The sequence below is a fragment of the Aulostomus chinensis genome, chromosome 23 (assembly GCF_037954235.1).
Source record: "Aulostomus chinensis isolate RoL2024-O1b breed Wild chromosome 23, RoL_Achi_v1.0, whole genome shotgun sequence".
In the NCBI taxonomy this organism is placed as follows: Eukaryota; Metazoa; Chordata; class Actinopteri; order Syngnathiformes; family Aulostomidae; genus Aulostomus; species Aulostomus chinensis.
Genome location: NC_141342.1, coordinates 12,586,126 through 12,613,529, shown reverse-complemented (window position 1 = coordinate 12,613,529; position 27,404 = coordinate 12,586,126). Strand labels below are relative to the sequence as shown.

Below are 27,404 nucleotides of genomic sequence, written 5' to 3'. Positions count from 1 at the left end.
TACAGCTCTTATTTGACACTATTTAAAGTTTTAAAAAAAGAAAACGGTCGATGAAATATTTGAGTGAGACGGTCATTAATCTGTCATCGGAAAGATGAATGACATCTTTATTCGATCTGCGACAATGAGAGAACACGGATGGTGGCGTCTGAAAGCCGCACGGACGATTTGGCAAGAGAACCTCTAAGAACATAATTAGGGTCTATCTTCCGGCGAAGACCCTAATATGTTTTTTTCAGTTATTACTCAGATCGTGTGCGTGCGTGCGTGTGTGTGTGTGTGTGTGTGTGTGTGTGTGTGTGTGTGTGTCTAGTGGGCGTGGACAGGGAGATAGATCCTTCCCTGAAGCCGTGGAGCTGCGCGCTCCTCTCATATGAGCCCAGTGGGACAAAAAGCGCACAGAAGCGATCATCCAATGGGTCAATCTCAGCGACATCCCCCTCGGACTGGACTCTGTCTCCAGCCAGCGTTGACGGACTGATTCCCCGCTGATTGGTGACGAAGAGTTACTTGGAGAGATTTTTTTTCTTTCTTTTTCTTTTCTACAAGTTAAAAAAACAAACAAACCATAACGACCCCGCAGCAGCGATGACAGCTGGGTTGATTTCTTTGAAATAACTGCGATCGTCCTGCGTTGCGCTTCGATCGTTGACCACTTTTGGAAAGAGTCAACAGGATGAATTCCGTCTTCTTAGCAGTGTTACTGGGACTGGTGAGTAGCCTCTTACATAATGTTTGACAGAAACTTTAACACACACCTGCGCGATGAAGGTGCCTGGAATTACTTACTGCTTTAAAACAGACGAGCGCCAGAAGGTTTCTGCTTTAGCGAGGAATTTATTTAAGTTTGATTTACTCAACTGCGTAAAAAAAAAAAAAGAAAAAAATCCATGTACGTGCACCTGTCCCGTGTTCAGCCCTGGTTTGATCAAGTAAAGCAGGTTGGATGCAGCCGCGCATCTGTAGTTCCACCCTCCACGGTTACATGTGGCCTCTCAGGCAGCAGGACAATAACAAGATGGCCTGGAAGAGAACCAATAAACCCTGTTAACAGAAGTCTTTTTCAACTACTTGAGAGGTAAAGATGAGGAATCATGTGCATTCTATCACATGTTCATCTCTGTGCAAACCCATGTGTGTGTGTGTGTGTGTGGGGGGGGGGGTGTTGTTTGTCTCGTGTTTCACATATAATAGAATATGTTCAGTGCAGCAGCTTGGTCCACCTCCTGGTTTTGGCTGCATGACAGATACGTGACAGCTGCTGCCACTGATGGCTATGCATCATCTGCTGGCTCAGCACATGCAATATTGATAGAGACCAACCGCCTGACACCCCCCTACACACACACACACACACACACACACACACACACTTTCTCTTGCTTCTTTTAACCCCACATCCCTCTCTTCTCCTTCATCAGTTCAGAAGAATTGATGATTCAGTATTGTTTGGGAAGGCACTGAATGTCATTGCCACCAGTGTTCCCAGTTAAAGACCCACGCCTTGATATAAATCAGCTCCAGCTTACTGGAAGGCTGGTATCGAGGAACTCTAATGGCTTAACAAGCGCTGACAGCTGAGGTCCAGAGGTTAAGTGCGTCCAAGTGAAAATTGACTGGAGCAATAGTAAGATCGGTCGGACCTTTGCAGTTACATCCAGATGCTTCTAAGTGTGTGTGTGTGTGTTTGATGTCAGCATGTGATCAACTCTTGCTTTTGCTTCAGGGAGGCAAAAGTTGAAGAGTGCAACCGTGAATGTAAAAGCCAATTATAGGAAACGTGCAAGTCGAGCTCTGACTTGCTAAGCATTGCACATCCTTTTCTCTCATTCCTCCCTCACATCTCCGTCTAATTCATTCTGTCTGCAGAGGTGCAGTTTGTCTGTTTTTGTCGAGAAGAAGCGGGGGGTCGGCGAAAAAAGATATTGGAACAATTTCAAGCGTCACTTTCAAATAGGTTTTCCTCAAAAGCTATTTGCTGGTTGCACGTGGAAGAGGTACAGAGTGATTGGTCGGCTTTTCTGGATGCCAGTCAAACGTGTGTCTAACGTGAAACGTTGCTATGAAGTTTCCAGCATTTTTGAGTGTGGTTTTCAAAAGTAGTAGTTTTCAAAAAAACGAGAAGTCCTAATTTGATGTAATTTTGAATTTACATTGATAGACCAGGATTGAGATGTCGGAATGAAACAGAAGGTTGAACGCTATGTTAACTAGCAAGTAAGGGTCTTGTTGCGTTAGCCTCCCTGACCCTGCTCAAATGTGAGCCCCGGTTTGACAACTGAAGTGCTTAAGGAGCTCTCCACAGAGCCGGACAGCTGACAGAATGCTGAGGAGTAGGTCATAGTACCCAGGTGGTTTTCTTAGTCCTGGGCACCCGGGGCTAAATCGGCTATTTTGACCGCTGTTGTTAGCTGCACTGCTAACTGGGCTAGCTAACATTAGATAAGCTCGGATGCTGTCATCAGACCGTTCACAAGGGCTGGGTACTGCCACCATACAGAACATACCCCTGTATCTTTGCTTGCTGAAAACCACATGGGTAGTTCAATAATATGTAGATTATATAATATATATTACTGAACAAATGTGTGCATGTGAGTTCTTGTGTTTCTCACTGAGCAGTCATTCACTAAAATGTAGCTGTCATTACACCCGATGGGTCAGGATACGACTTGATCCCAAATTGATTGCGATACAATATTGATACTGCATTCTTGAAGAAAAAAAAATTGCGATATATATTTCTGCAGCCCATGTGATCAGTGGGAAACTACTTAGCTTGAAGTGTTAGCAGCAACAAGTAGCCGCCAGGAAACAAATGCCAGGGAGTTGAGGCCGTCCAGAGGAAATAGTTCCTCCATAGAATATCATAAAGTGTCCGAGTTTAACCCAAATATTTAAGTTGTGTTTTTGTGTATAGTAATCAGTGAAGGCCCCGCCCATAAAAACCCCACTCCTCTCCAGCGGCGTTAAATCTTAGCTCTTAGTCGATAAAAGTTGATGTCAGGATCTTATAGGCTGAAGTTAAAATAGTTTGACACTAAGAAAAAAAAATAGATTTTGCTGTCATGTTTTTGGCTTCATTAGGTGGGTTGACCAGTCACCCAGGACAAGAGGGGGCTGGTATGTGTTGACATGTGTTTGGACACACACACACACACACACACACACAAATGCATAGTACCTGCCAGCTGACTGAAAAGTGCCTGAGGAGACGCTTGATGTTTTGGACAGTTCTCTCTTGTCAGCAGCATTCCACACACACCTGAACCCTGACGATTTATGATGAGTGTACCTCCTTTACAATTTAGCACCTCGCAGTACGCGCACACACACACGCACGCACACACACACTCCATTAAAATAGTGTTAATGAGTATTTTGATGTCAGTTTACTAACATTCAGCAGGCAGATACTCGCCTTAAATTAGAAAACAAACCGATGTGTGTGTTGCTCAAAACAAAAGAGGAAACTGCAAGTGAAGAATCAAAAAAAAAAAAATCTCTTCATGTGGCCCTGGCATCTGTCTCTACAGAGATATGTGTCACCTGACTGAACCTCCTAACCTCCTAACTTTTCAAATCAATCCTATTTCTGGAGAAAATGAAAGACAGAAGCCTCGTGCGGCCTCAAGAGTCGGGAGGCAATCACACCTTTTATTAAGGTTTGCTTTGGTCATCGAGATGTGTGGAAGAGAAGAAAGGTAGACGGTGAAGATTTCATGGTTAAGAGACGTTATAAAGACGCGTCCAGGCCGGGGCGTATGTATGAACACACAAACATCTCCATCCATCAACGCCAAGCACTCGACAGTTGACTTTTTGAGGAATGCGTCCATGTAGAGATGACACAATCCAGTTCTACTTGCTTTGTGTGTTTGTAATTCTGTTTACTTAAGTTACTGTAACTGTGTAGTAATACCACGTAGGATGTGGCTTTAGCAGGTTGTAATTTAGGTTAACACTTAACAAGATTCAAAACTAAAAGTTAAATAGGAAGCGCAGAGGAATGTTTAATGAATCATTAATAAGTACTTCCTGAAGGCTGATTGCTAAGCGACGGCTCATCATCTTTACTCACTGCATGGTTCATGAAGTGTTTCCAAAGAGTTTTGTCTTGTGATACCAACACCATTGAGTAACAACTTCATGTCACAGGTCCCATGTATGCGTATTTTTCCTCCCACTGTTGTGTGATTTCAATATTTTTCCAAACAAGTAAAATAATCTTGTGTTTCGAAACCACGTGTAGCTGAAATCTGCATGTTTTGTCATTGTGATCTCGCAAATCCCCTCGTAGCCCGTGTAAGATGACCCAGGAGGAATCTAAGGGGACGCTAGATGAATAAACATCCATGTGAATTAAGAACTCTTCAATAGAGATAGTAATATAATCTTTGTTGGCAATGTTCACTTTCCTTGTCCCGCAATGATTGATCTCTCTGGTGATTGGCAGGTTGGGGCTTTAGCCAATAAGGAGGATTGTTTGTCAGGCCAGAACACAACCAGTGGTGAATGCTGCCAGCGGTGCCCGCCTGGTGAGGGTGTCGTCAAACCCTGTGGAACCACACAGACTGTGTGTGCATCCTGCCTCGACAGTGAGTAGCTCACACACGCGCACACACACTGGTGTAACCTCAGAGATAATAGCCTTACAAGATGATAAGCACATATATCATGTCATCTATTTAACCCTGGCTCTGGCAACTTGTGAAAGTTATGTCACAATTCATTTACCACAAAAGAAGGGGGGGGGGGGGGAGCAAAACTGCTGACACTGGGGGTGGAGCCAAAAATTCATGGCTTAGCATAAATGTTTGGGTGTGTGAGCAAAAACTTTTTTCCTGTTTACCACAGCACTATTTTTGGGGCATTTAAGGGAATAGAATTGCTACAAAATGAGCGAATCATCTGAGAAAGTCATGACAGTAGAGTTTCTGACATGACAACACAACAGATGTTGAGGATGAGTGAATCTCACATTGGCCACCAAACGAGAGGCCAGACATTTTTGTTAACAGCATCCTTAAACCTATCCATGTTATGCTATGCACAAGGTTTTTATGGAAGCGTATAAAGGCCAGGGATCCGATTTTTTTTTACATTTATTGATATATTCTTAATATCAATTTGCATATCAAGGAATTTGTGTAAAGCCCAATTTGTACATATTGTCAAAGTCAAAATGTTGGGTGCAAAGACAACTTTTCAACATTACTGTCAGACTCCTGGTGTTTGGGAATGTAGCCTCATGCTGGCCCTGATACTCCTCTGTTTATTTCACGCAATTAATTTTTTAGCTGAGAAATCCCATAATAATCGAGGCTCATCCAATTCACGGATAGTTATATTTCCATGGAATTAATTGTTTTTATTGCCCAAACTTTCCACTGAATTATTAGAGCGTGGAGAAACTGTTCCAATTGTTGGAATATTACACGTGTTCCAAAGTTCTTTAGTTCGTTTCACATTAGCCTCCATATCTGTTTTGCTCGGAGGGAAATATTCTTGAAGGAATTAAGTGATCCGTTTGAGGCAACTGAAGCGAGCCTCCATCATTATTAACAAACAGCTGTGTTACAACTGTCTGTGACTGATAAACATCTCAGAAAATATGCAGAATAGAGCCTGAATACGAAGCTTGATTTGGCTGCCAGACCTGAGGGAGCTCCAGCTCTCTGTCCTCCGAGCTGCCCTCACCATGTAGGGAGACAGGCTGTGTTAGACTTAAGAGGACAGCAATGGTGGGAGGATACGAGAGTGGGAACTGTTCCAAATTTTGTTCAGAAATAAAAAAAAAATAAAATGAAACAGGACTTATTTACATATTTAGAGCATTTTGCCACATGTGATAAAGACAATAAGCAGTGTGGCTAATTTTATATATATACATATATATATATATGTATACACACACACACACATATATATATATATATATATATATATATATATATATATATACACACAGACACACACACACAAGTGCATCTCTGAAAGTTGAGTGAAGGAAAAAGAACCATTGCAATCAAGGTTATTTATAACTTTGTCTGCATTAATGCATGTAGGGCTTGTGAGGTCAAAGGTCAACTTGATACTACAGAGACCAGTGTTGGTCCAGGGCCAGTTCCTACACTGTTTCCCAGACTTTTCCAGTCTCCCTTGCTCTACTGCGTCTACTCCAAAGCAGTTGTAAACCTCCTTAGGTCAGTGATGATGGCCAACTATGAGCCAGGGAGGCCCACACTCTGATTCAGATTTCAGGTCATGAGAGAAGTCAAGAGACTGTGAACGTAGTGAAAATGATTTATTTCTTTTTTTATGTGGTGTCTTTGGAGATACGGGTTTCTCAGATTATCACAGAGATACATGAGGATACATGTTGCTCTGAGTGAAACTGTCCAGCTCTGGGCCTCATTTGCAGCCCTATATTTTTTTGCTGTGGCCCCATTAGTAACATTCCTCTGATTTGCCGACTTCCGAAAGCCTGTCAAGGAGATGTAGCTTCCAGGATTGACAAAAAAAAACAACAAAAAAAAAAGAATCCAGAGAAAACAAAAGTTGTTTTCTGGATAGAAAGAGACGATTAGATTATTACAGGAAAAAAAGCTTAGTCATAGAATGTTGCATGACAGCATTTAATGTGCACGAGCATCAGAGATACTGACTGTTTGAGATGTCACTCGGGCTCCATTTAGCACAGATCCGCTAACAGACGCCTGGCTGACATGCGAAAGAAGGATAGCCAGTAGCACGCGGAGGGGTTTGGATGAATGAGTGGATGAGTGGAGATGAGGCAGAGAAAGTGGAACTGAAATGGAGACAAATGGTTCATCCTCACACACACACACACACACACACACACACACACACACACACACACACACACGTTAGGCCCGATCGTCAAGTGTCCTTTTATGGATGTTGAAAACAAAGCACAGGAATGAATGTCAGACCAGAAGTGAAGTAGTTATGACATGCAGAGCCAGGAAAAGACCATCTGTGCCACTCTTCCTCCACACACCCCCACCCACCTCCACCCAGCTCATGCTCCAGGCTAGCGTTATTAATGTATTGACTTGCATTATTGATGAATGGCATTATGATAATGGCTCTGAGAGCACTGGAGGGGGTGGGAATGGGAAGGTTGAGCATAGTCTGAGTGTGCGTTTGTTAGTGGGGGGGGGGGGGGGGGGGGGTTGCCAGAGATAATAGGATGTGTGTGTGGAGCTGGGGGGGTAACAATGTTAGGACTGGACACCAGCAGGTCCACATGGAACTTGCTTAAAAATAATTTAACAAAAATGCGAGGAAGCTACAATTTAAGTCTCCTAATTGCACATCAAGGATTGGTCTCAAATAACAGTGTCCATCTGTCTCCCAGTGTCTATCTCTGCATCATCAGACTGTTTGCCAGAGTTTGTGGTCCAGTGACGCACACAGAACATTTGATATGCTTGAAATGGACAAATCTCCATTAGGACTGCATGATTCTGGACAAAAAGAGGATCACAATTATCCGTCCTGTACTTTTCCAATATGAACATTTATTGCCCTCATTTAGTGGATACCGACAAAAATATAACAAATTGTTGAATAGCTGAAATGGAACGCGACGCCTATACATGCCACAGCTTCATGGATCTTATACTGGATATAAAAACAAATACCTTAACTCTGTTTCTAAATCTTTCCGGTGTATTTGCGTTAAAGTATGCGTGTTCCCTGGATAATCTAAGCAGAGTTTCCCAAAAGTTTCTGGCCGCACCCAGAAAGCAACTTGGTACCCCTATAATATTTCTACCTCAGTGATTAAGTGAGTATATTGCATTATTCTATCACAGTCTAGCTAATAAATTTTGTCACTGTTTTCTTGGTGAGGCAGGAAACTTCTTGGACAACCCTGGGAGCACTTTCATACTTAAAATACTGCAAATAAAGGGCAGCATACTGAAACATACAGTAGCACCCCACCCTTACAAGAAAGGAGGAAGTGCTAACTCCATTAGCACTCTGTTTAATGGCTGTTTGGGTATTGACTGTGTGTGGATGCAACCGTCTGAGTTGCATCTCTGATTGCGTGGCAGTGCCTCACTGATGCCTATTGAGGAATAAAGTGGTATTACAAGTCGCTACAGCAGTTTACTCACGCAAACGCAGCTACTTTACAATGTAGCCCTTTCAGATGATTTTATACATTTGTAGTTGTTACCATGTGGCGTTGCTATTATAGCAAAACGCTGCTTGCAACGTAGAGGACTTTGACCCAAAACCAGCCACACCAAAGATTTTGAAGCTTCCTTGGAAACCTCCACTCGTTCTTAGCACCTTTAGTTTTCCTGTAGAACAGTTCTGACTTAACTTTTCTCTCAGCTGTGTCTTTTTCTAGGTTTCTGTGCTTTACACTTTGTAGTCATTTGATCAGAGAGAAAAATGGAAGGACTTGAGCAAATATATTTGTTCTGTCAGTCAAACCAACTAATTAATTAGGCTTATTAGCTCTGGAGAACAATGGAAGGCATTTTTCCGCAGGCTGTCAACAGTTTAGACATCTTATTCAGATTTTGAGGTTGTGTAGAAGACCTTCCCCATTTCTTCTCTGTCACGTACACACACACACACACACACACACACACACACACACACACACACACACACACACACCAAAACCTGCTCTTACAAATGGGTCTGTTGCATAATTTAGTGTTTCCCAGTTCTCTATCCACCTGAAATACAATTCCATAAAACATAAAATATTGATTGCGTCCTCTGCAGATGTATCTGTCATAGCACATCTTTCAAGTGTAGCATTTATGTGGAATGCATGAAACTTCTTTCACTCGCTTAAAGCATACTGACTGAGAATGTGTTTAAAATTTATCAAAATGTTGTGTGTAAATGATGTTCTTGTAGTTGTGCATGTGTATATTTGGATTGCTTCTTGTCCAAAGGGACTTTGATACTGTAAATATCCAACAGTGGAAATATCCCAGAATTCCCTTGTCCGTGTTAGTGGAAAATCAGATCCAGATTTATTCAAAAAAGAAAAAAAAAAAAAGATGTCCTTATAACTGAATAATAAGAATTTTACACTCAGATTTTAGAAGACTTTAAGTTCAAATACATGAGTTTTGGAACAACAACATACTTATAGCCTGTACTCAGAGACCAATAGAGATGGAATAGGCTTGATCTTTATGGCACTCGTCCACCATTGTGACTATTTTCCTCCCCCTACTCTTAGGTGAAACCTTCTCTGAGAACTACAGTCACACAGAAAGATGTCAACCCTGCACGCAATGCACCGGTTTATATCGCATGGACACCCCCTGCACAGACTCCAACGATGCCACCTGTGTGTGCAACTATGGCTACTATCTGAATAACCTCTCCCAGAGGTGTGAGCACTGCACCAAATGTCCCGAGGGTCAGGGAATGCTGCTCAGCTGTGAGCCTGACCATGACACAGTGTGCGAGGAGTGCACCGGGGACACGTACTCGGACCAGGAAAGTTCTAGGGAGCCCTGTATCCCCTGCAGCACCTGTGATGAAGAGGAAGTGTTACAGCAGTGCACCTCTGTCAGCGATACTGTTTGTCAAGGTAAGACTATTAGATCATGTAGGTCTGTCCTTGGCTCCCCCTTTCCTACTGCATTCAAATCAATTTTTTGCTATTTGATTTGATTTGATTCTTTTTTCACCTAAAGAGCCTCATTGGTTTATTGTTACATACTGTGCAGTTCCTAACAGTTGCATTTGTTGCCAAATCACAAGACTTGTATCAAGCTCTGCAGATGAATGTTAACCCAATGATTTGAATTAAGTCTGGTGGAGCACCTAAAGCATGCAGGGAAAGGTTTCCTCAAAACCAAGACAGGGAAAGGTCACAGTGTTCTTGTATGTAATTGCCAAATTAATACATTTCTGAAACACAAAAACATGCCACAAAATAAACTGCAAATTATCACTGACTATCACACCTAATAACGAGCACAGCCTAAATGAACACATCCGCTTGTATACGTCATCTTTCATTTCCATGCAAACGTCTCAGGTTGTCTCAAGTATTCTTGGACCAGATACCCACTGCCACACTGGAAACCTGAAATACTGGCCCTTGTTTGCAGAAGCTAAGTCACCAGATATAGTTGATGGGTTCCCAGATGGAAAACCTCTAATCTCTTTATGTGCAGATCAGCCAGATTTGTTACATATCACCATATATTCCATCTTGTCATGCAACATCAATCCACCTTCTCCAAGCTTTTAAAAACCTCCCACTTTCCCCGCTGGGATAGTCCTTATGCAACAGATGCTCAGTTGGTTCTCAAAACTCTGAGACTGGAACGGCTTCAACTCATATCAGCTCATATCCCTAATTAAACCACAACTGTAACATAGTGTTTGTTTGTTTTTTGTGAACTTTGGTTGGTTTTTATGTTTAGACAGAGCCAGGATAGCTTATTCTTTGTGTTTGCAGTCGTTATGCTAAGCTAACGGTCATGCTGACTGGTGCTTCTCATTCAGTTTGCAGAAAGATCTTCGATCTTAATTTCTGCAAGAAACCCTAGACGTGCATTTCTTAAAGAGGTTTCACTATTTGTTAAGCTCGAGTTTACCAGACAAACTGATATTTGGAGTATTGCTTTAAACTCCACAAATCAAATTACATTCAGTTCCCATTCAGGCCCCATCTGTAGGCTATGCTCTTTGCAATTCAGGGGAAATGGGCCTTTAACAATTGAGTAACAAGTTTAAAATGTTTCAAATGCTTTGTCTTAACGACACAATCAATACACTCTTTAGGAGATTTCTTTTTCAGCTTTCGGAAATGACTGTGGGATGACCCTGTCTAAACACTGTGAAAGTTTATCATGAACTTGTGGGCTGAGCCAGTAAAGTTGAATGCCGGGGTGGATCGCTGAAGGTCGTGATGGACTAAATAGAAACAAAGTGAGGGCACATTTGCAGCTCATCACTATCAGGACAGTATGAAGGACTGACACCGACATCGTTGGCTGTAGCCACAATCAGATCATCATGCGACACTATAGACATTGTCGGCCCAGCGACCTAAATGCCACTTGGAAGCTTGTGTCATTGTCTTCAGCGACTCATCCCGGTCCGAAGACACAAAGACCACACTCTTTCTTCTGTGTGCTGAAGGGACGAGAGGAAGGTCATATCTCTTGACAAGGGTCTGATTTTCTTTTATATTATTTCACCCTTTGGGTATCACTCTCCAAAATCATAAATTCCTAATGACTGCAGTCATTGCTCATTCCAACGACTCAGCCTCGCAGATTAAATCAATGCTTTTGTGTGAGATGACAATAAAAGGAGTGTGTTGATCAGCCATGCAGTCCGTGGGGCAGCTCTTGAGAGGATGGTGTTATCACAGCAGTGAAGACGTCTGAAGCAGGCTAAAGGAGTCTTTTGTGCCTCTCCCATGATTCTCTTTGACTTATGAGGGCTTCGGTTTGGCCCATAGGAGTACTTGAAGAAGCTGAGTAAATCTGCAGTAAAACTAAACAATATACTGAGGTGACTGTGAAGAATTTCTCCCTCATGCGCGATGTGAAATTAAAGTAATACTTATGCCAAAGTGTTTTCTGCCTTTAAGGTACTCACAAATAGATGTGTTGAGTTCATTAATGTATTTTGCAAATACTTTACTGTGATGCCAGAATCCAGAAAGTGCTAGCCATCTAGATTTATCTTGGGGCTAAAATACAAAAATGTCTGACTGGAAAGTGTCAAGCCCATTGTCCCATATAATCAATACTTTCTTTATCTAATTGTATGCACAAACACTTTGATCGGAGCCAAAACAGTGAGCTTTTGGCAATCATGTTGTTATTTGAAGCCAATGGCCAACAACTACACACTTTTTTTGGCAGCCAGCAGAAATTTCAAGTATCAGTTTAAACTGTAGTAAAGGATGTACGCTATTTATCTCATCAAATGAGCCCATTCTCTGACATTTCTGCCTGGACACTTCTTCTCCATGTCCATTTGGGGTTCCATATTAGGGCTTGTCAGGTGATGTTTTTAGGTTTTCTGAGTGTGTCTCCAATCCAAGTCCAACTTCTCTTTGAAATTTTTACATCAATGAGGTATTTGTTAAAGTTGGAGGTGTGTTATAGTGCCTCTTTTGTTGCTCGATGATTTACGCAAACATCTGACATGTTGGGGAATTGTCTTTCACTTTTAAATTGCCTCACGACTACTGTCAAAAGATCCCGTCACTTCTTTTCTGAGAACATCTTCAGTTTAACTTTCTAAATAATAAGGTCATAGGAGCTGTATTTGCTGATTAGCAGACACAATACGACTTAATTGACTGTACAAGTGTAGTAAACTGCAGCATCTGTCGAGCTTTATGAGAACCAGGGAAAACACCACGGACTAAAAGGATTATTTGATAAGCAGCAATGGATGGAAATTTATATCTGAATTGCCCGACTGCAACAAAAAGCATCTTCCATTGAGGATGAAGCATTAATGCAGCTTGATTGACCATGTGGCCTGAGAGAGAAGGGTGCTGGTGGGAGGAGGAGTTGTTTAATCTGAGATCGAGATATAAGGAGCCAGAACTCCTCTCTAAAACATCCTTTAGATAACCAATACACTGTACGTCATAATGACGAATGTGTATTTGCTGTGTTTCCAGGCATGATGGCTCAAGGCGCGTCGTGTATGGTCTTCATCATCATATGTTATTCCTCGCTCTAACCTAATCATGTGCTCTTTATTCCTAATGTAATCTCTTTACCGGAGCACAAGCGTTATCAGAGCTTGCAAATCTGTTGTGCTGCCAGACGTCCATATGCATTAGTGTTGTGGAGTCAGGCAACACTGGCCCGAAGGCTAAACACTTTCAGGAGGGTGGAAAGCGACAGGAGCACATAGAAGGCCACTGCCCCGAGTAAAGACAAGTCGTAACCTGAGACACTGAAGGCAGAGCTTAATTTTAGGTGGAAGGACCAGAACATCACCTTGACTAAACAGCAGGTTATCTAGAATGCTGGATTTACTGTATTTAAGTGAAGGTCAGCGGGGAATTTTGCTCTCTGATATAAACTCAGTTGATACATGGTGTGAAAATCCAATTTCCTCTCACACCTCCAAAGGGATTAACGGTTTATTACGAGTCTTGTGAGGGAAGAATAAATACTTGCCCTCTTCATTGCTCTCTGATGGTAAAACTATGAATACCACCAGAGTTAATAGACCCACAGAGTTGAGGGACTGAATGCAAGATGCTTATCTAAAGACGTTTGATACGACTCCACTGCAGGCTGCCAAGCAAAGGGCAAAGGTTGGAGGTCATGGGAGGCTCATATGCAGAGGAGGGTCTCAGAATCAAGCATTTCCCTCTGGGATGTGTGGGGAACAACATGGAGTAATCCACTTTAACCTTTCAGGGGTCACAACAACACAGGAGCAAGTGAAGTTCATTGAAACTTCTAATTATAAACCATTTAAAAGGGGTATCTTTTGTCTTAAGACAAACTAGTGATAATGAAATGGGTTCTACAGTTATTAATCCCCGTAGAGACGGAGGTGTTTACATTCCAAAACACAGGATTCAGTTTGAAAATGACAGGTGATATACGCCTAATACCAGGACTGGACATTTTATCAATAGGTGTGGCTGTAACCACAGATTGTGAGCAGCATTACTTCGGTTTGGTGCCTGGTGTTATCTGTCTGAGGTTTTGGCTGACAGCCTTCAAGGTGAAGTTGGAACAGAAGTGTGCTGTTGCTTCGTGTACTTAGAATTTATTGCACATATGTGGACTGGCTTGTCACCTAAACCTGGCTTTGTGGTGCAATGGCCTGATTTGTAATTGCAATCTCACAATAATCCATACCTTGACTTGAGTCTAGTCTTGTTTCAAAGAGAAATTTAAGCAAACTTCGGAAATGTCACAAAAACAGAAGATGCAAAATTCCATGAACGATTTGGTGCAAAACAAGGCTATGCAATGCACTTTTTTGTCAGAAGACGGCGGTATAGGCAACATCACATATGGCCGCAGTAAACCGTGACGAAGAAGAGCTCATCTTGGCCATCTACTTCTGAAAAAGGAAGGACGACTTGCAGACCTACTTTATTTGGGAAAGTTGTACTCAGTCATTGATTCCAGCTTGTATTGGCCACATTGCATGCATGTCAATATTTTACGCATCAAACTAAGGTGACAAAAACGTTTATGTCTCTGAAAAACACAAATCCATGGATGCTCTGATGCCCCTGACACTGCACACAGCTAGAACTCAGTATAAAATGACTTATTGAACTTTATGGATCTGAGTCAATATATAAGAGGATGAAGGTCAGGTGGGTGGGGCAAAGAGGAAGGAAGAGGAGGAGATGATTGGTCCATTTGCTTATTGAATTCATAGTTGAGTAAGAGGAGGGATATGTTTACTTCCTGGTTGACCTTAACCATCGACAGACAGTGCTGCAGAAATCAGAAGGCTTACTCTGTTAATGAGCTCCATGCGCAGCACTCAGGAACTGACAAGTTCAACTAAATCAAGAGAGAAGTAGGGGAGGAGCAAGAAGGAGACGAGGGCTTTTCCGTAGTTGTGTGTCCATGATATATACGAGCACACGAGCACTGCCAGCAAGCCTTTGACAGATGAAGAGTGAGTAAAATGCCATGAGTGAAATGCCATCGACATTCCTGATTTCCTGCGTCCAAAGCATTAGCACATCAATACGTGAAGAATCCTCGAGCCCAGACTAACAATTGGCTCTCTTTGTAGTGGACAGTCACTCATTGTGTGGTGAATGCTCACTCTCCACACATCTACTGACTTATATATCCTCTATGGCCAGAAGTGACCTTCTCTTCTGCTTAACCCTTTTTCTCCCAGCTTCACACAGTATCTCTATTGTAACGATGGACTTAGAGTCGTATGTCGCGCTCTCGCTCTCCGTCGCTCTGCTGCCCAACATGAATTGTCCCCTTGTGGCAACGTTTCCTGAAGTCGCCTGTCACCCCAATGAAATTTGGCCATCGACGTTCCAGGGAACATTTTTGGAGGTGATTTATAATGAGTGAGCTTTTCCTGTCCAAGGGTGACAACAACACTTGCGCTTTCGCTCGTGCCATTCTGCTTGGAGAGTCAAGGTTTTGTCCTTGTGGGGATTTATACGTTGAAGAATTGCAAAGCCAAATCTTTTTTTTCTTTCCTCAGTGATATTTTTTTTAATAAGTCAAAGCAGCTGCCTAAACAGGAGCTATTGAACTGGGGCATAGAGCGGCAATTCCATGGATCTGTTTGGTTTTCTGGTTCATTCATCATGAAAGATGCAAATTGTTTTGACTATCTTTACGTTTTTTTGTAGATAGCGAATGTTGCGTATCCACGATAAAACTAAGAACATACTTACAGTTACTCTTTCCAAGCATTTGTACCTAAACATCTTAAGGAAAAAAGAGAAAATAAAACACTCATCAAACAACAGAAGAAAAAAAGCAAGTGATTTAAACAACTCCTTATGATGTTTTGTTTCCAGTTTTTTGTGATTTCTGTCAAACTTAAAAACAATGACTAAGGCGATTATTTTAAGGAGGCAACCATACATAAATGTATTAAACTTAAGTAACTCCCCTTTATTTTACTAAAGTGTTCAACAAAAAGCAGTGAATTGTGTGAGTTGCGCACTGAGGGCTGCAGAGATGGAGCCAGCAAGAGAAGGGAACAGATGCTGAAAATGTGGCCTGATCGATAAAAACGATGGAGTTACTCCTTCTCACTCTCAGATTTCTTCGTTGACCTCTATGAGTGCTGATCACATTCTGTCGCAGAGCAGACACACACACACACACACACACACACACGGACTCGGAGCATGCACACACGTGCTGGAAAGCTTACACGAATGTGCATACACACACAGGGTTGTGTTCAGTCCATTGCACGTGGGTGGAAAAATGAGATGGGTCATGCAAACAAGAAACTGAGCCAGAGGCCTCAAGGAGAAAACTGAAAGTGTGAGAATGAGATGGTGAAAAAAATTAATTTCCTAATAACTGAGAGCTCGACAAAACTGGGGCAACAGGATCCTTTAATGACTCTTTCACTGGTGCTTGTTGTAACAGCATAAATACGACAATAATTTCCCCGATTGGAGCAGGTATTTCCAGTTCTGTTGGTGACAGAAGCAGCTGTGCTCATGTGTAATTACATATAATAAACAAACCTTTCTGGGGTTGGAAGACACCTCCTTATATTTTTTTTTTCTGTGTATCTTTAAAGTGTATGATGTAGAAACAGCATGCAACACCTGTTTGGAAAGAGATTGGAATGATGAATTGAACTTGTGTGCCCGTTACCACCCCCACCAACACTCCCAGTGTTTGAATGTACAAGCAAAAAGCACAGAAATGATTGAGCAACACGTTCGCTCAAAACAATTACTCATCTAACGTTGGCGAGGTCGCGTGTCCGGGATTCGACTAACAAGTTAAACATTACCACACAAAGCCAGGAGGAAAATTCCAGGGATTTCACTGACAACAATCAAGTGTTTTTTTTGACAAGAGTCAGTAACCTAAAGAGTTATTTTGACAGCTCAGTGTCTCTCGGGTTTAATGATCTTAATGACAACTCACAGTACTTCTACATTCTGATCTGAAGAACACCAGCTTCATGTGTGCAGTCAGCAGTTACAAATTATGGTGGAAAAACCATTGGATAAATGTGGCATGTGCCATCTGTGACCTTATTAATCCACTTTTTTCCATCATAAATAAGTTTATGTTTTCAGGCTGTCCAGTCATATGCCTGTCCTATTCTTGTTATTGCGATATCTATTAATATCTTAATATTGAAACAATGCAAGTATTGAGTCTCTTTTTTTCCCCAATTCATGCTAACTTGTAATTTTGTTTACCATCTTTTCACATGTCATGCTCACCTTTTCTTAACTCCAGAAATTCCTGATACTTGGATACCCAAGCTGTTATCCTGTGCTCCTCTTAAAGATAATGACTCTTTTCCAGAGAGTATGATGGAAAGGAATCATTGTAAAGTTGATGGGTACATTTTCTCTGCACAGTCAAAACAAGCTGAGCTCAGCATGCTTGGGGCTGGGGGTTGGTGGGGTGGGGTTGGTTGGGGGGGTGGGCACTCACTCTCCCTCTGAAGCCAGACCATCTAATGTTAAGATACTGAGCAAGCGGTTCAGTAAAGGCACTTAGAGGCCTTCTATAACTGTTTAATCATAGAGCGAGCGAGAGCACTGTAATGAGGCCCAGCCAGGGAGTGGGATGCATAGATGGAGTGTGATAAATGAACTAAAACAATAATGGAACATAACCAGGGGAGGTTAGACTCCTATGATATTGTGTTACAATCGATGATAAAGGGAAAAAAATGTTGCGGCCAAATGGGCACAGGACTTGTTGACCGAAAAGGAAATACTTGATAAAAGTGGTAGAATGAGGGGGGAGGATGAAGGATAAAAAGATGGGAGGGGGGCATTTGTGATGGACAAAGAAGGTCTCTGTGAGGGGATGGTGTGTGGTTTCAAGTGTTGTGGGGGGCAAACAGTGATTGACAAGCAAACTGTGGCGGTCATGATGGTGGCGTGTGTGTGCTGGGATATTCGAGACAAACAAAGGCAGACCTGTTTTTTTTTTGGTCAGTTTATTTCAGCGTGTGGTTTTTCTTTTTTATAGATGACATAATTTCACTCCTAACTTGTCAATAAATACTGGCACAGGGATGTAAATAACCTCACAGGACGATGTCTTTGTGTAATTTGAAACCAACTTGAAGTATTCTTAGAGATTTTAGAATAATCAATGTCTTTACAGGTTAAGGGTGGACAACCATCATCAGTTAAAAGGATGTTCAGCATTATGGTGTTGCCATAAAGTGCTTCACATCCTCAAAATTCCCACAGCTAAAAGCCCCCACCACAGCCGCATGCATCCTTGTAAACAAGCTTTCATTTGAAATGTTTTCGCCTCATCCGTGAAAAATGGTGTCCTCGCACTCAGAAGCTCTCCTGAGGTATTGGAGGCCCTTGGAAGCCAGTAGGAGGATTTCCTGTTGATGATGTGAGTAACAGTAAGTAGGTGACTGGCGAGGTTTCCATAAACATCTCTGCTTAGCATCAATGGTTGGGGTAAAGTGGGATGAACAAATTTGCTCTTATGCTTGTAAATGGCTCCCTGAGGAGGAGGAGGGGGGGGGGGGGGGGTGACCAAATGATGCAGGATGTAGTGTGTTTTCCAGGAGGGGAGACAATATTTGGTGGGTGGACGCTGAAAAGGGCAATGCAGGGCAATTTCTGTATTCATGTACATTTGCCATTTCATTGTACATTTCATCAAAACATATATGTGTGTATATATTTTCTGTGTGTGTGTAAAAATACTAAAACAATGTTGCCTGTTGGTTTATAGTGATGCTAAAAATCTTGCGAATTCAAACTAATTTATTTAAAACAATCGGTATGCAGATCACTGTGCCATCAGTTCAGGGGTGTTCCCAATTATGATTTACATTGCTGAATGACTGATTTTTCAGAAAATGTTTTGCTCATTGATCTATTTTCTCTTTGTATTATTCATTTTTCCATACTACACAAAAGAGCTCAAACAAAAATGAGCAACTTCAAATTGGGCGTGAAAGTATTCCTGACCCAAGTACTGTCTTTATTGCTGTGGCTGATGTCTGGACTTAGGCGCTGCCATGTTTGTTGACATTGCAGGCCTTTTCCTACCAATGAGAGTGATTACCAGACTCAGTTAAGGTTGATGAATCTCAGCAGTGGCAGAACAGTTAGTGCCATGTTCTGTAGTCTTAACTCAGCAACAGCCACACTGGGCAACTCAGCTCAGCCCCCACCTATAGCACTTACACATGCAAACCTGCATTTACATGAATTCCTGTAAAGCTTTAACCCTACTGTGAAATTTCAGCAGTACAACTGGAAGTTGAATCAGGCGCCTAAGGAAAAAAAAAAAAAAAAAAAAAATATATATATATATATATATACACACACACACTGCAAGGGACCAAAAAGGAGGATAAATGTTGATCTCGCATTTGCCACCTAACAAGACTCTCAACCTTTTCAATGTTGTGATACCACATTGAAAAGGGGCACATATTTACAGTTCCTACATTGAAGTAGGAACTGTAAATATGTGCCCCTTTTTGCTTGTACTGCCCCCACATGGCTGCAAAAATCACTGAAGGATGGTTTGAAGAACATAATAAATATCTATTATTGTAATGTTGCTTTGCATATTCAGGAAGCTCATATAGCATTTCTCTCCATGCCTACTTGTCCTTCACAGTGCAATATCCATCAGTAGCTCCCACACCCTTTATGGGTTCCTCTATGCCCACTTCTACCAACTTTCTACTACCAGGGACCCTCCCATCTGATGGGCCTACAGACAGCATCACCACCACTACTGATGGTAATTCCCGCGAACGAATCTACCCGGGTCTGAACAACAAACTCATCCCCATCTACTGCTCCATCTTGGCTGCTGTTGTGGTCGGCCTTGTGGCCTTCATCATCTTCAAGAGGTGAGAAGAGAAAACAGGTAGCGTACCAAGCTCAATTTAAAGCAAAAAATATGCATTATGGTACCTGAAGACCCACTTGTAGATTCTAGAGCTGAAGCAGGTTTGATCTGATTGATTTTTGGCAGTTTACCTCAGCAAAGTTTGATATCCATCCATCCATTTTCTACCGCTAATTCTGTTAAGGGGGGGGGGGGGGGCTGGAGCCTATCCCAGCAGCCTTCGGAGGTTCACCCTGGACAGGTCGCCAGTCCATCACAGGACCAACACATAGAGACAGACAACCATTCACACTCACAGTCACACCTACAGTCAATTTAGAGTATCAATCAGCCTCGTCCCCTCTTGATGTCTTTGGACTGAGGGAGGAAGCTGGAGTACCAGAGAGAACCCACACAGGAACAGGGAGAACATGCAGACTCACACAGAAAGATCCTGTGCTCATGCTGGGGCTCGAATCTGGAACCTTCTTGCTGTGAGGCTACAGTGCTGACCACTGCACCACCGTGCCGCCCTCAAAGTTTGATATGAGATGCAATTAACAAAGTTTCTGGAGCAGGGCAACTATGGTGTGGTCCAGTGGTCCAACCAAAAAAGCCCTCAAAATTTACTATCAGGGGTCCTGACCTCCAGGTTGATAACTGCTAATTATTGGTAATAACGATACTTTCATGGAATTTGTGTCATATTGCTGATCAGAAGGAGAGAGGGGGGTCTGATACTCATGACAAATTCATACGGACATCTGATCCAAACAGATTTTGAATTTGATATTTAATGAAATCATCTGTTGTTCTTGTGGGTTACAGTATGGTCTGCCTCTTCTAGTCGAAGCCCATGCTCTCGTCTTACTGGCTTCACAAGCAACCTGCTGTTAACTGCTGCATTTTAATGAGCAATATGTTTATCGAGGGCAGTGAATGGCAAAATAAATCAATGCTTTGGGGTTTCAAGACACCTGCAGGCAAGCACAAGATTGTAAATATAGCAATATCCCGGTAAGATGCAATCACCGTTATTTTCTCCAAAATTAATTCTGATGGTTTTTTGTAACGTTTAGGCTTGTGGTTCTTGTATTCTTTAGGTTTTTTTTAAGTTGTTTTAGATTGTAACTACAGCCTTCTGCACAAGTTGAAGTCTTCTAGGAACACAACAACATGAGGCCTGTCCACACAGGACACCATGTCATTTTGAGATGATCGACCCAAATGTGTGCTTTTTATGATGCATTTGCAATCGGGTCCAGCAAACTAACACATGGCTCTGAATCAATCAAGGTTTTGTTTAACTAGCAACCAAAGTTAAGCCACAAAGCTGGACTGGAAGAAATGGATCAGTAACTTTGTAGTTGTGTCACAAGTGGATTGGTTGTCCACAAAGACAGCAAAGCCCTCCTTGGCCAATTTGGCAGACAGCAGGGAATCTGAAGCGATTGTAGACATGCCCATATTTGACAAGTATGACAAATACTACCTGTGTTTTGGGCGGCACGGTGGGGCAGTGGTCAACACTGTCGCCTCACAGCAAGAAGGTTCCGGGCTTGAGCACTGGATATTTCTGTGTGGAGTTTGCATGTTCTTCTTGTGCCTGCTGGGCTGTGAGTGTGAATGGTTGTCTGTCTCTACGTGTTGGCCCTGTGATGGACTGGCGACCCATCCAGGGTGAACCCTGCCTCTCGCCCGAAGGCTGCTGGGATAGGGTCCCAGTGGATGGACCTCTGTTCTATCACTTTTTACCAGTGGAAAGTTGATATTCATCCATTATTTTTCTTGAAGGCATGCCTTGAAGTTCATGGGTTGAGAAAGTAATTTTAGCTGTAGATAGATAGATAGATAGATAGATAGATAGACAGACAGACAGACAGACAGACAGACAGACAGACAGACAGACAGACAGACAGACAGACAGACAGATCAGACAACAGACATGAGTTAATTGAGGAATATGAATGAAACCATGAAAAACTGCCCTCAGTATGCTCCTTCTCTTGGATCTGTGCAAGTTTAAATTGATAAAAAGGTACCTGTTTGGCAAAAAAGGGATTGTGATTAAGTTTGATCACTCCATGCCAACAAAATTAAACACGGTATTGCTAATTTCATGCCTTTTTTGCTGAGTTTTTTTTCTCTCTCTACAATTTTCATTCAGGTGGAACAGCTGCAAACAAAACAAGCAAGGAGCTAATAACTGCACAGCCAACCAGAACCAGACGCCGTCCCCCGAGGGGGAGAAGCTGCACAGTGACAGTGGCATTTCTGTGGACAGCCAGAGTCTGCAGGAGCAACAGGGCCAGACTCAGGCACAGACAGGTAACACACACCTCTACCTGCACAGAACAAGGGTTAATTCTCTGTCTTCTGACTCCTGTGTGTATATGGACATAACAAGTGACAAAAGTAGATGTTTATCTGGCTTTAAATTCTTCTGGTAATCTCTTTGTATTAATCTGGGACTGATAGCAAACTTGAAGTTTTGCCATTGACTGTGAGTACACCTAGAATTGTCCTGACAGCTGACAGAAAGAACTTCCCCTCATGATTTGATCCACTTGAGCAGAAGCCTTTCAAACATACTGTCGCAAATCAGCAAACAACGATGACAACAGTGACAGAGCTGCTGTTCGTGGGTTTTGTTGACCTTGTCTTTTGTTTCACAGAATGTTCTCCTGGCAGTTTTCAGTCCTGCCCAAAGAAACCTGTTTGGGTTCTCTTGAAAATGTTATCTTCAGGATCTGTTGAGAGACAACACGATCAAAGACAGATCCTTAAATATTTTCTTTGAATTTTCTCCAAGAGTTGCTGCTCATGCAATTCAAAGACCCAGTGCTTCATTTGCAACTTCCCCGCAAATGTTTACCACATCAACTCCTTCGCAAATGTCTACTGCAAATTTAAAGATTTACAGTGTGCTGTTTGATTTCATTCATTTTGTGCTTCCTCTAAAACAGGAAGGACAAAATGATGATGTAGGCAGGATAACCAAACAACCCTTAAGACCCAGTTTTACTCTGTTAGCTACCAATGGCACAAAGCCCATTTAACTGAAATCCAGGTAGAACATGGAGAAAAGACTGGGATGGAGAGTTTGGATTTCTGCATTTAACTGTACACACGTTACTGGTTTATGGACTGAATGTATTCAACAGTTTGATGTTTGGGGCTTTAGAGGCATTCCTTTGCACTCATGTGACCAAGCTGGCACCGTTTATTGTTAATAAAAGCAGCGGCTTCTTTCTTTTGCTCTCAGATTTGTAACATTTTATTTTGAAATGTGCTTCCCTTATGTGCTGTGCCCATTACTTGCCAAAAATCTGCCAATTTATTGTCTTCCCAACATTCCTGCGTCTTATCAGTTTATCAGTCTTTTGTCTGTCGTTTCTTTCCCAATCACACAAAGACAGTGTTTAGGATGTAGGCAGCATACTGTCAACAAATAGATAACGTCACTCTTCATGGAAATTTATTCCTGAACTCCTGCTTTTAAAATAAACGAGTGCATGAGTCAGGATGTGTAATTAAAAAAATCTGCACAATATTAACACTGTCTCTAGGTAGAAATGACTGAGATGATTCAAATAATCGAATTACATGAGCATTTACTTCCCTCTGCAGTTGTTACGATGGATGAGGAACCCTGTTTGCTCCTTCCTCTCCACACCAGAGAGAAAGTGGAGAAGCTGCTGTTCAGGGGCAGCGAAGGAGATGACTGCGACCACATGGACGACAGTGACTGGTGCAACCTGGCGGGTCTCCTGGGATATGAGGAAGAGCGGATTGCAACCTTCCGCCAGGATGAGCATCCTGTCCGCGCGCTCCTGTCTGACTGGGCGAGCAAGGACTGTGCCAGCATTGACACCTTGTGCACGGCACTGCGTAAGATCAACCGCAACGACATCGCCCAGAGTTTGGTGCTCAGCCCAAGTGCCACAAAGCCCACCGCTACCTCCGTGGTGTGATTTCAGATTAAAAATAAGCAAACCACTTGAACCTTAATATTCTTCCATGGCCTCCCTCAATCCAGATAATCCATGCTAGAACCGCTTTAATGAAGCCAGCAGTCACTGTGATGAACTACTTATCAAACGATACTACACACTGACTACTAAATTACCTGTTCAATACAATCAACCCAAAGAAAGCCAAAACCCTTCAGTTTAGTTTCAGGAAGTGTTTGTTTTCATTCATTCTCAACATTTAAAATCCACACAATGTAAGGCCCTCATGGACAGAGATTATCTTAACCACTCTTCCTAATCGTTCCTCCACGAGCCTGGATAACCGCCTGCCTTTCCGTACTGTTTGACATCCACTTTACCATCTTCTGTAGCTTGCCTAAATATGGAGCAGCAGTGAGATTCTTTGACCTGGAGCTCTTTCACTCCTACAACTTGGTCATCATTCTTAAACATGTGTAGCCAAGTGTGACCCTTTATAACTCATTGTTAAAAAGCCGATGTTTTATTTCCAAATGCTGCTTTTCCAAAAAAAAAAAAAAAAATGCTACCAAAGATTTTAAGTGTCTAGACTGTAGCTGTCAAGCAACATTATCTACATGCCATTTTAGGACTTTTTTAATTTAATTTGAGAAATAGCTCGTGTCTGCCACTGCCACCGGATGAGGCCTACATACCACAGCGTATCTGGATCTTTGTAAGTTTGACAACCCGAGGAAGGATGCTTGGATGCATTTCAAACGGACCTGTTCTTCTTCAGCAAGTCCAGCTATTCGCCGTTGTTTTAAATACTTGTAGTACTTGTACGACACTGAGCCGCAGCACACGTGGAATGAACTTTAACTTTGGCTTCACTTTTGTCACAAGTGTTTTCTGCAGTGGTTTTCTTTTGCCGACAAGTGCTATAAAAACTGCCAGCTAGGTGGTCCATGGGGAGGTCACAAACTGAAGCAACATGAGCTCCAACTATGTGCTTGGGCCTATCTGCATAACACAGGAGCTGCCACACAGACCCCTCCGTACTGGCCTAGAAAAGGAAGGACGTGGAACTGAAGTCCCCCAGTAACAATCAGGTATTACCGTATGTACATAGGCAGGCAAGTGCATATACTCATACTGTACGCACACAGGCCTACAGTATATAACCTTGCATGTATGATACAAACACACAGATGGTGTATGCATTTGCTGAAGACGCAGAAAACTTCCTGCCATAACTTCTATGGAGCACTCATGAGGGGGATTATATACTGTTTTTCTTGTTAGTATCCAATGTAAAGTAACTGTGTCTTTAATAAATGTCAAAACCATATAAGCTAATAATAATGAAACAGGAAAGAGCATGCAGAAACTACATCCAAATTTCAATGAATTCAAATTCGGTGCTATAGGATCCAAATGCAAAACAAGTCCAGGGTTTTTTCTTTCCATAATTACTTTCTCAGGGTATCTCGAACAAAACATCAAATTAAGATTTGCAATTGCACCCTCTAATGAGCACCAGTCGCTCTGAGACATTGTGTTTATCCAAAGGAGCGATTCTTGCGACCGACAATCCATCAAACAGATCAACAAGAGAAGGCCATAGAGAGGCGAAAAAGAAAAAAAAAAAAGGAAAAGGTGTCGTATTTCGCCATTGTTTGCGACAATGACTTGTGGATAAAAGACAAGTCAGTGGATAGAGAAGTCAAAAGACGCGAGATGGATTCAGACCAACGCAGAGCGGAACAGAGTGGATTTGAAATGTTCCGGATTACTTCACCGTACAGTTGAAACCCAGGACTCTGCATTTGTATGAACTTGTTTTGGTGTAAGCATGCATCCCTCGCCTCATTCAATATATGCTTTTACTTTTCTTCAACATATGTGGTGTCACATGTATTTGAATTTGTCGCAAGATACTTTGTAATTACCGGTATGTTGATAAGTTTACGCTGCCATGAGAGGAATCCGAGCACCTGTATTTTCTGTTTTAACCGTCTGCCTGGGGAAAATATTTGAAGGAACAGATTTGTTAAACACACCTACACGCACCGACTGTACGTTGTTACGAAATACTAGCAAACCGAGCTTCATGCTGTAGTGTTATTTTAAATGAAGGTTTCCTCTCTTTACTCTCCAACTTTTAACATTGCATTGGTATTTCAACTCCCAAATTAACAACTGTAAATGGTATTCTCTTTTTCCTCGATAGATTGTAGCACTTAAATGTGTAATTATGCGTTTTTGGATCACGTTTGCCTGAGAGCTCTTTCAGGTGTTGTTGTACAGTTTTGTTTAGTTATTTTTGTAAGATTAATTCTTTTAGTTGTTGTTGTTTTTTTTATTATTTGCTTGTAAATACTTATTTTAGGTCCAGCCTGGAAGGGAAGACATATTGTATAATATCTATCTGAATGGGACTTTGTCATCGTATCAGTGATGTCTTGGTTTTAAAGGGCAAGAAAGAGAAAAGGGAAGAGAGTTGCCTTTTTATGAGGTACTTGGAAATTAAGTCCTGTGTATAATGTCTCATTAAGAAAAAACAAAAACCCTCTGAGGCTAGTCAGAACAAGAAATGTTCAATCTGGAAAAATTACTTGATAATCCAACATTAGTAAATTGGAATAGAATATGAAAGGAATAGCGCTACATTGCTGAACTGGTAGCTAAACCTGCGAATAACTGTACTTCTCAAAATAATGATCTGTCAACATACACACATACATATTTATATACACACACACACACACACACACACCCCGCTTGTTATTAAGACTATTCTTTGAAGACACAGTAGTTTTTCATTGTTTCGATACGTACTGCATGTTGAGTAAAAAGTTAGATGACGAGTCTCAATTGCCCTCAATGAATTTGCACCAGTGAGATGTTATGTCACGAACGGTGCTCTAACGTGTTTGTAAAAAGTGTGTCTAAATATGACTTTAAACAACTGTGGCTACTGCAAGACACAGCATTAAAGGGCTTCTTACACTATAGTACAACAGAAACCTAATCTGGTCTGATTATTGTGCTCAATATTCGCCGTCACTGCAGAATAACCGTCCCTGAAACGCCCTTCTGTTGATTGTACTTTCATCAAGTCCGTCTTGACAGTTTTCCCTCCTGTCAGAAACTGTGACTGACTTTTCTTTGGACAGTATTTGTATACTTTGATTGAGAAGCAAGATTAAATTGTACAGTGAACCCTACTGAAGTTGACATGTTGTGATATTGCACTTGTGAGTATCAAAGTAAATATGCAAACGAGGGGTGTTACGACACACCAAAGACTGCACCAGGACTGAATTGTACAGCTCTACAAAATACTGAATGTTCCTTATGTGCTAACATATATACGGTACTATACGTAATGTGAATTTACAAAATTCCTACATCGGACAAAAAAATAAAGCTCTTAAATCCTCTCGTGTTCTGTACTGATCACTATGCAAACATAAAAGTGCACAGCAACATGACTTCACTCTTTTGGTCCTATGCCGCAATGTGATGATGTGAAAATCCTTCTAATAAAAGTGTTTCCCTTTCACTTTGTGTACCAGTGTTGAGGGGAGCCCAAATACCAAAGCTAACCACCTTGAACAACCTTGCCTACCGCTAACCATCCACGGCAGTCCTCGTCTGGATTTAGCTCCTCCCAGTAGCCTGCATGAATTATGGCAGTGCCTGTGGTCAGAGGAAGGGCAACGTTATACTGTGATAATACACACAAACCTCTTGTCAGCACAATTAAATCTGGTGAGTGATTCAGAAAAGGTAATGACGCTTGAAATGCCACACGCTAGCGCATTTGCTCCCGCTGGTTTTATAGGTTTTGTGTCACTACGGACTGAACTCAGACCCCGTCCCAGTACCCGGGATCAATTTCGAAGTCAACCAGGGT

General features: G+C 41.9%; 1 protein-coding gene across 2 annotated transcripts; it reads left to right on the top strand.

Annotated features, from left to right (window-relative positions):
* The first annotated feature begins 288 nt into the window (after nucleotides 1-288).
* On the top strand, nucleotides 289-27,042 carry ngfrb (nerve growth factor receptor b). 2 transcript variants are annotated; one of them, XM_086195823.1, is made up of 6 exons: nucleotides 289-712; nucleotides 4,457-4,598; nucleotides 9,245-9,601; nucleotides 19,410-19,572; nucleotides 21,718-21,878; nucleotides 23,181-27,042. In XM_086195823.1, exons 1-6 carry the CDS (start codon nucleotides 677-679, stop codon nucleotides 23,522-23,524), a joined length of 1,203 nt encoding a protein of 400 aa, XP_086051949.1. In that variant the 5' UTR covers nucleotides 289-676; the 3' UTR covers nucleotides 23,525-27,042. The 2 variants fall into 2 exon arrangements, with proteins under 2 accessions (XP_086051949.1, XP_086051948.1); XM_086195822.1 differs by having other exon boundaries at nucleotides 19,335-19,572.
* Nucleotides 27,043-27,404: the final 362 nt, after the last annotated feature.

Bases quoted from the DNA above. Each gene is read 5' to 3' on its own strand.
- ngfrb (XM_086195822.1), top strand. From the start codon at position 677: ATGAATTCCGTCTTCTTAGCAGTGTTACTGGGACTG. The intron at 713-4,456 runs GTGAGTAGCCTC...GGTGATTGGCAG, and splicing joins TAGCAGTGTTACTGGGACTG to GTTGGGGCTTTAGCCAATAA. The intron at 9,602-19,334 runs GTAAGACTATTA...TGTCCTTCACAG, and splicing joins CAGCGATACTGTTTGTCAAG to TGCAATATCCATCAGTAGCT.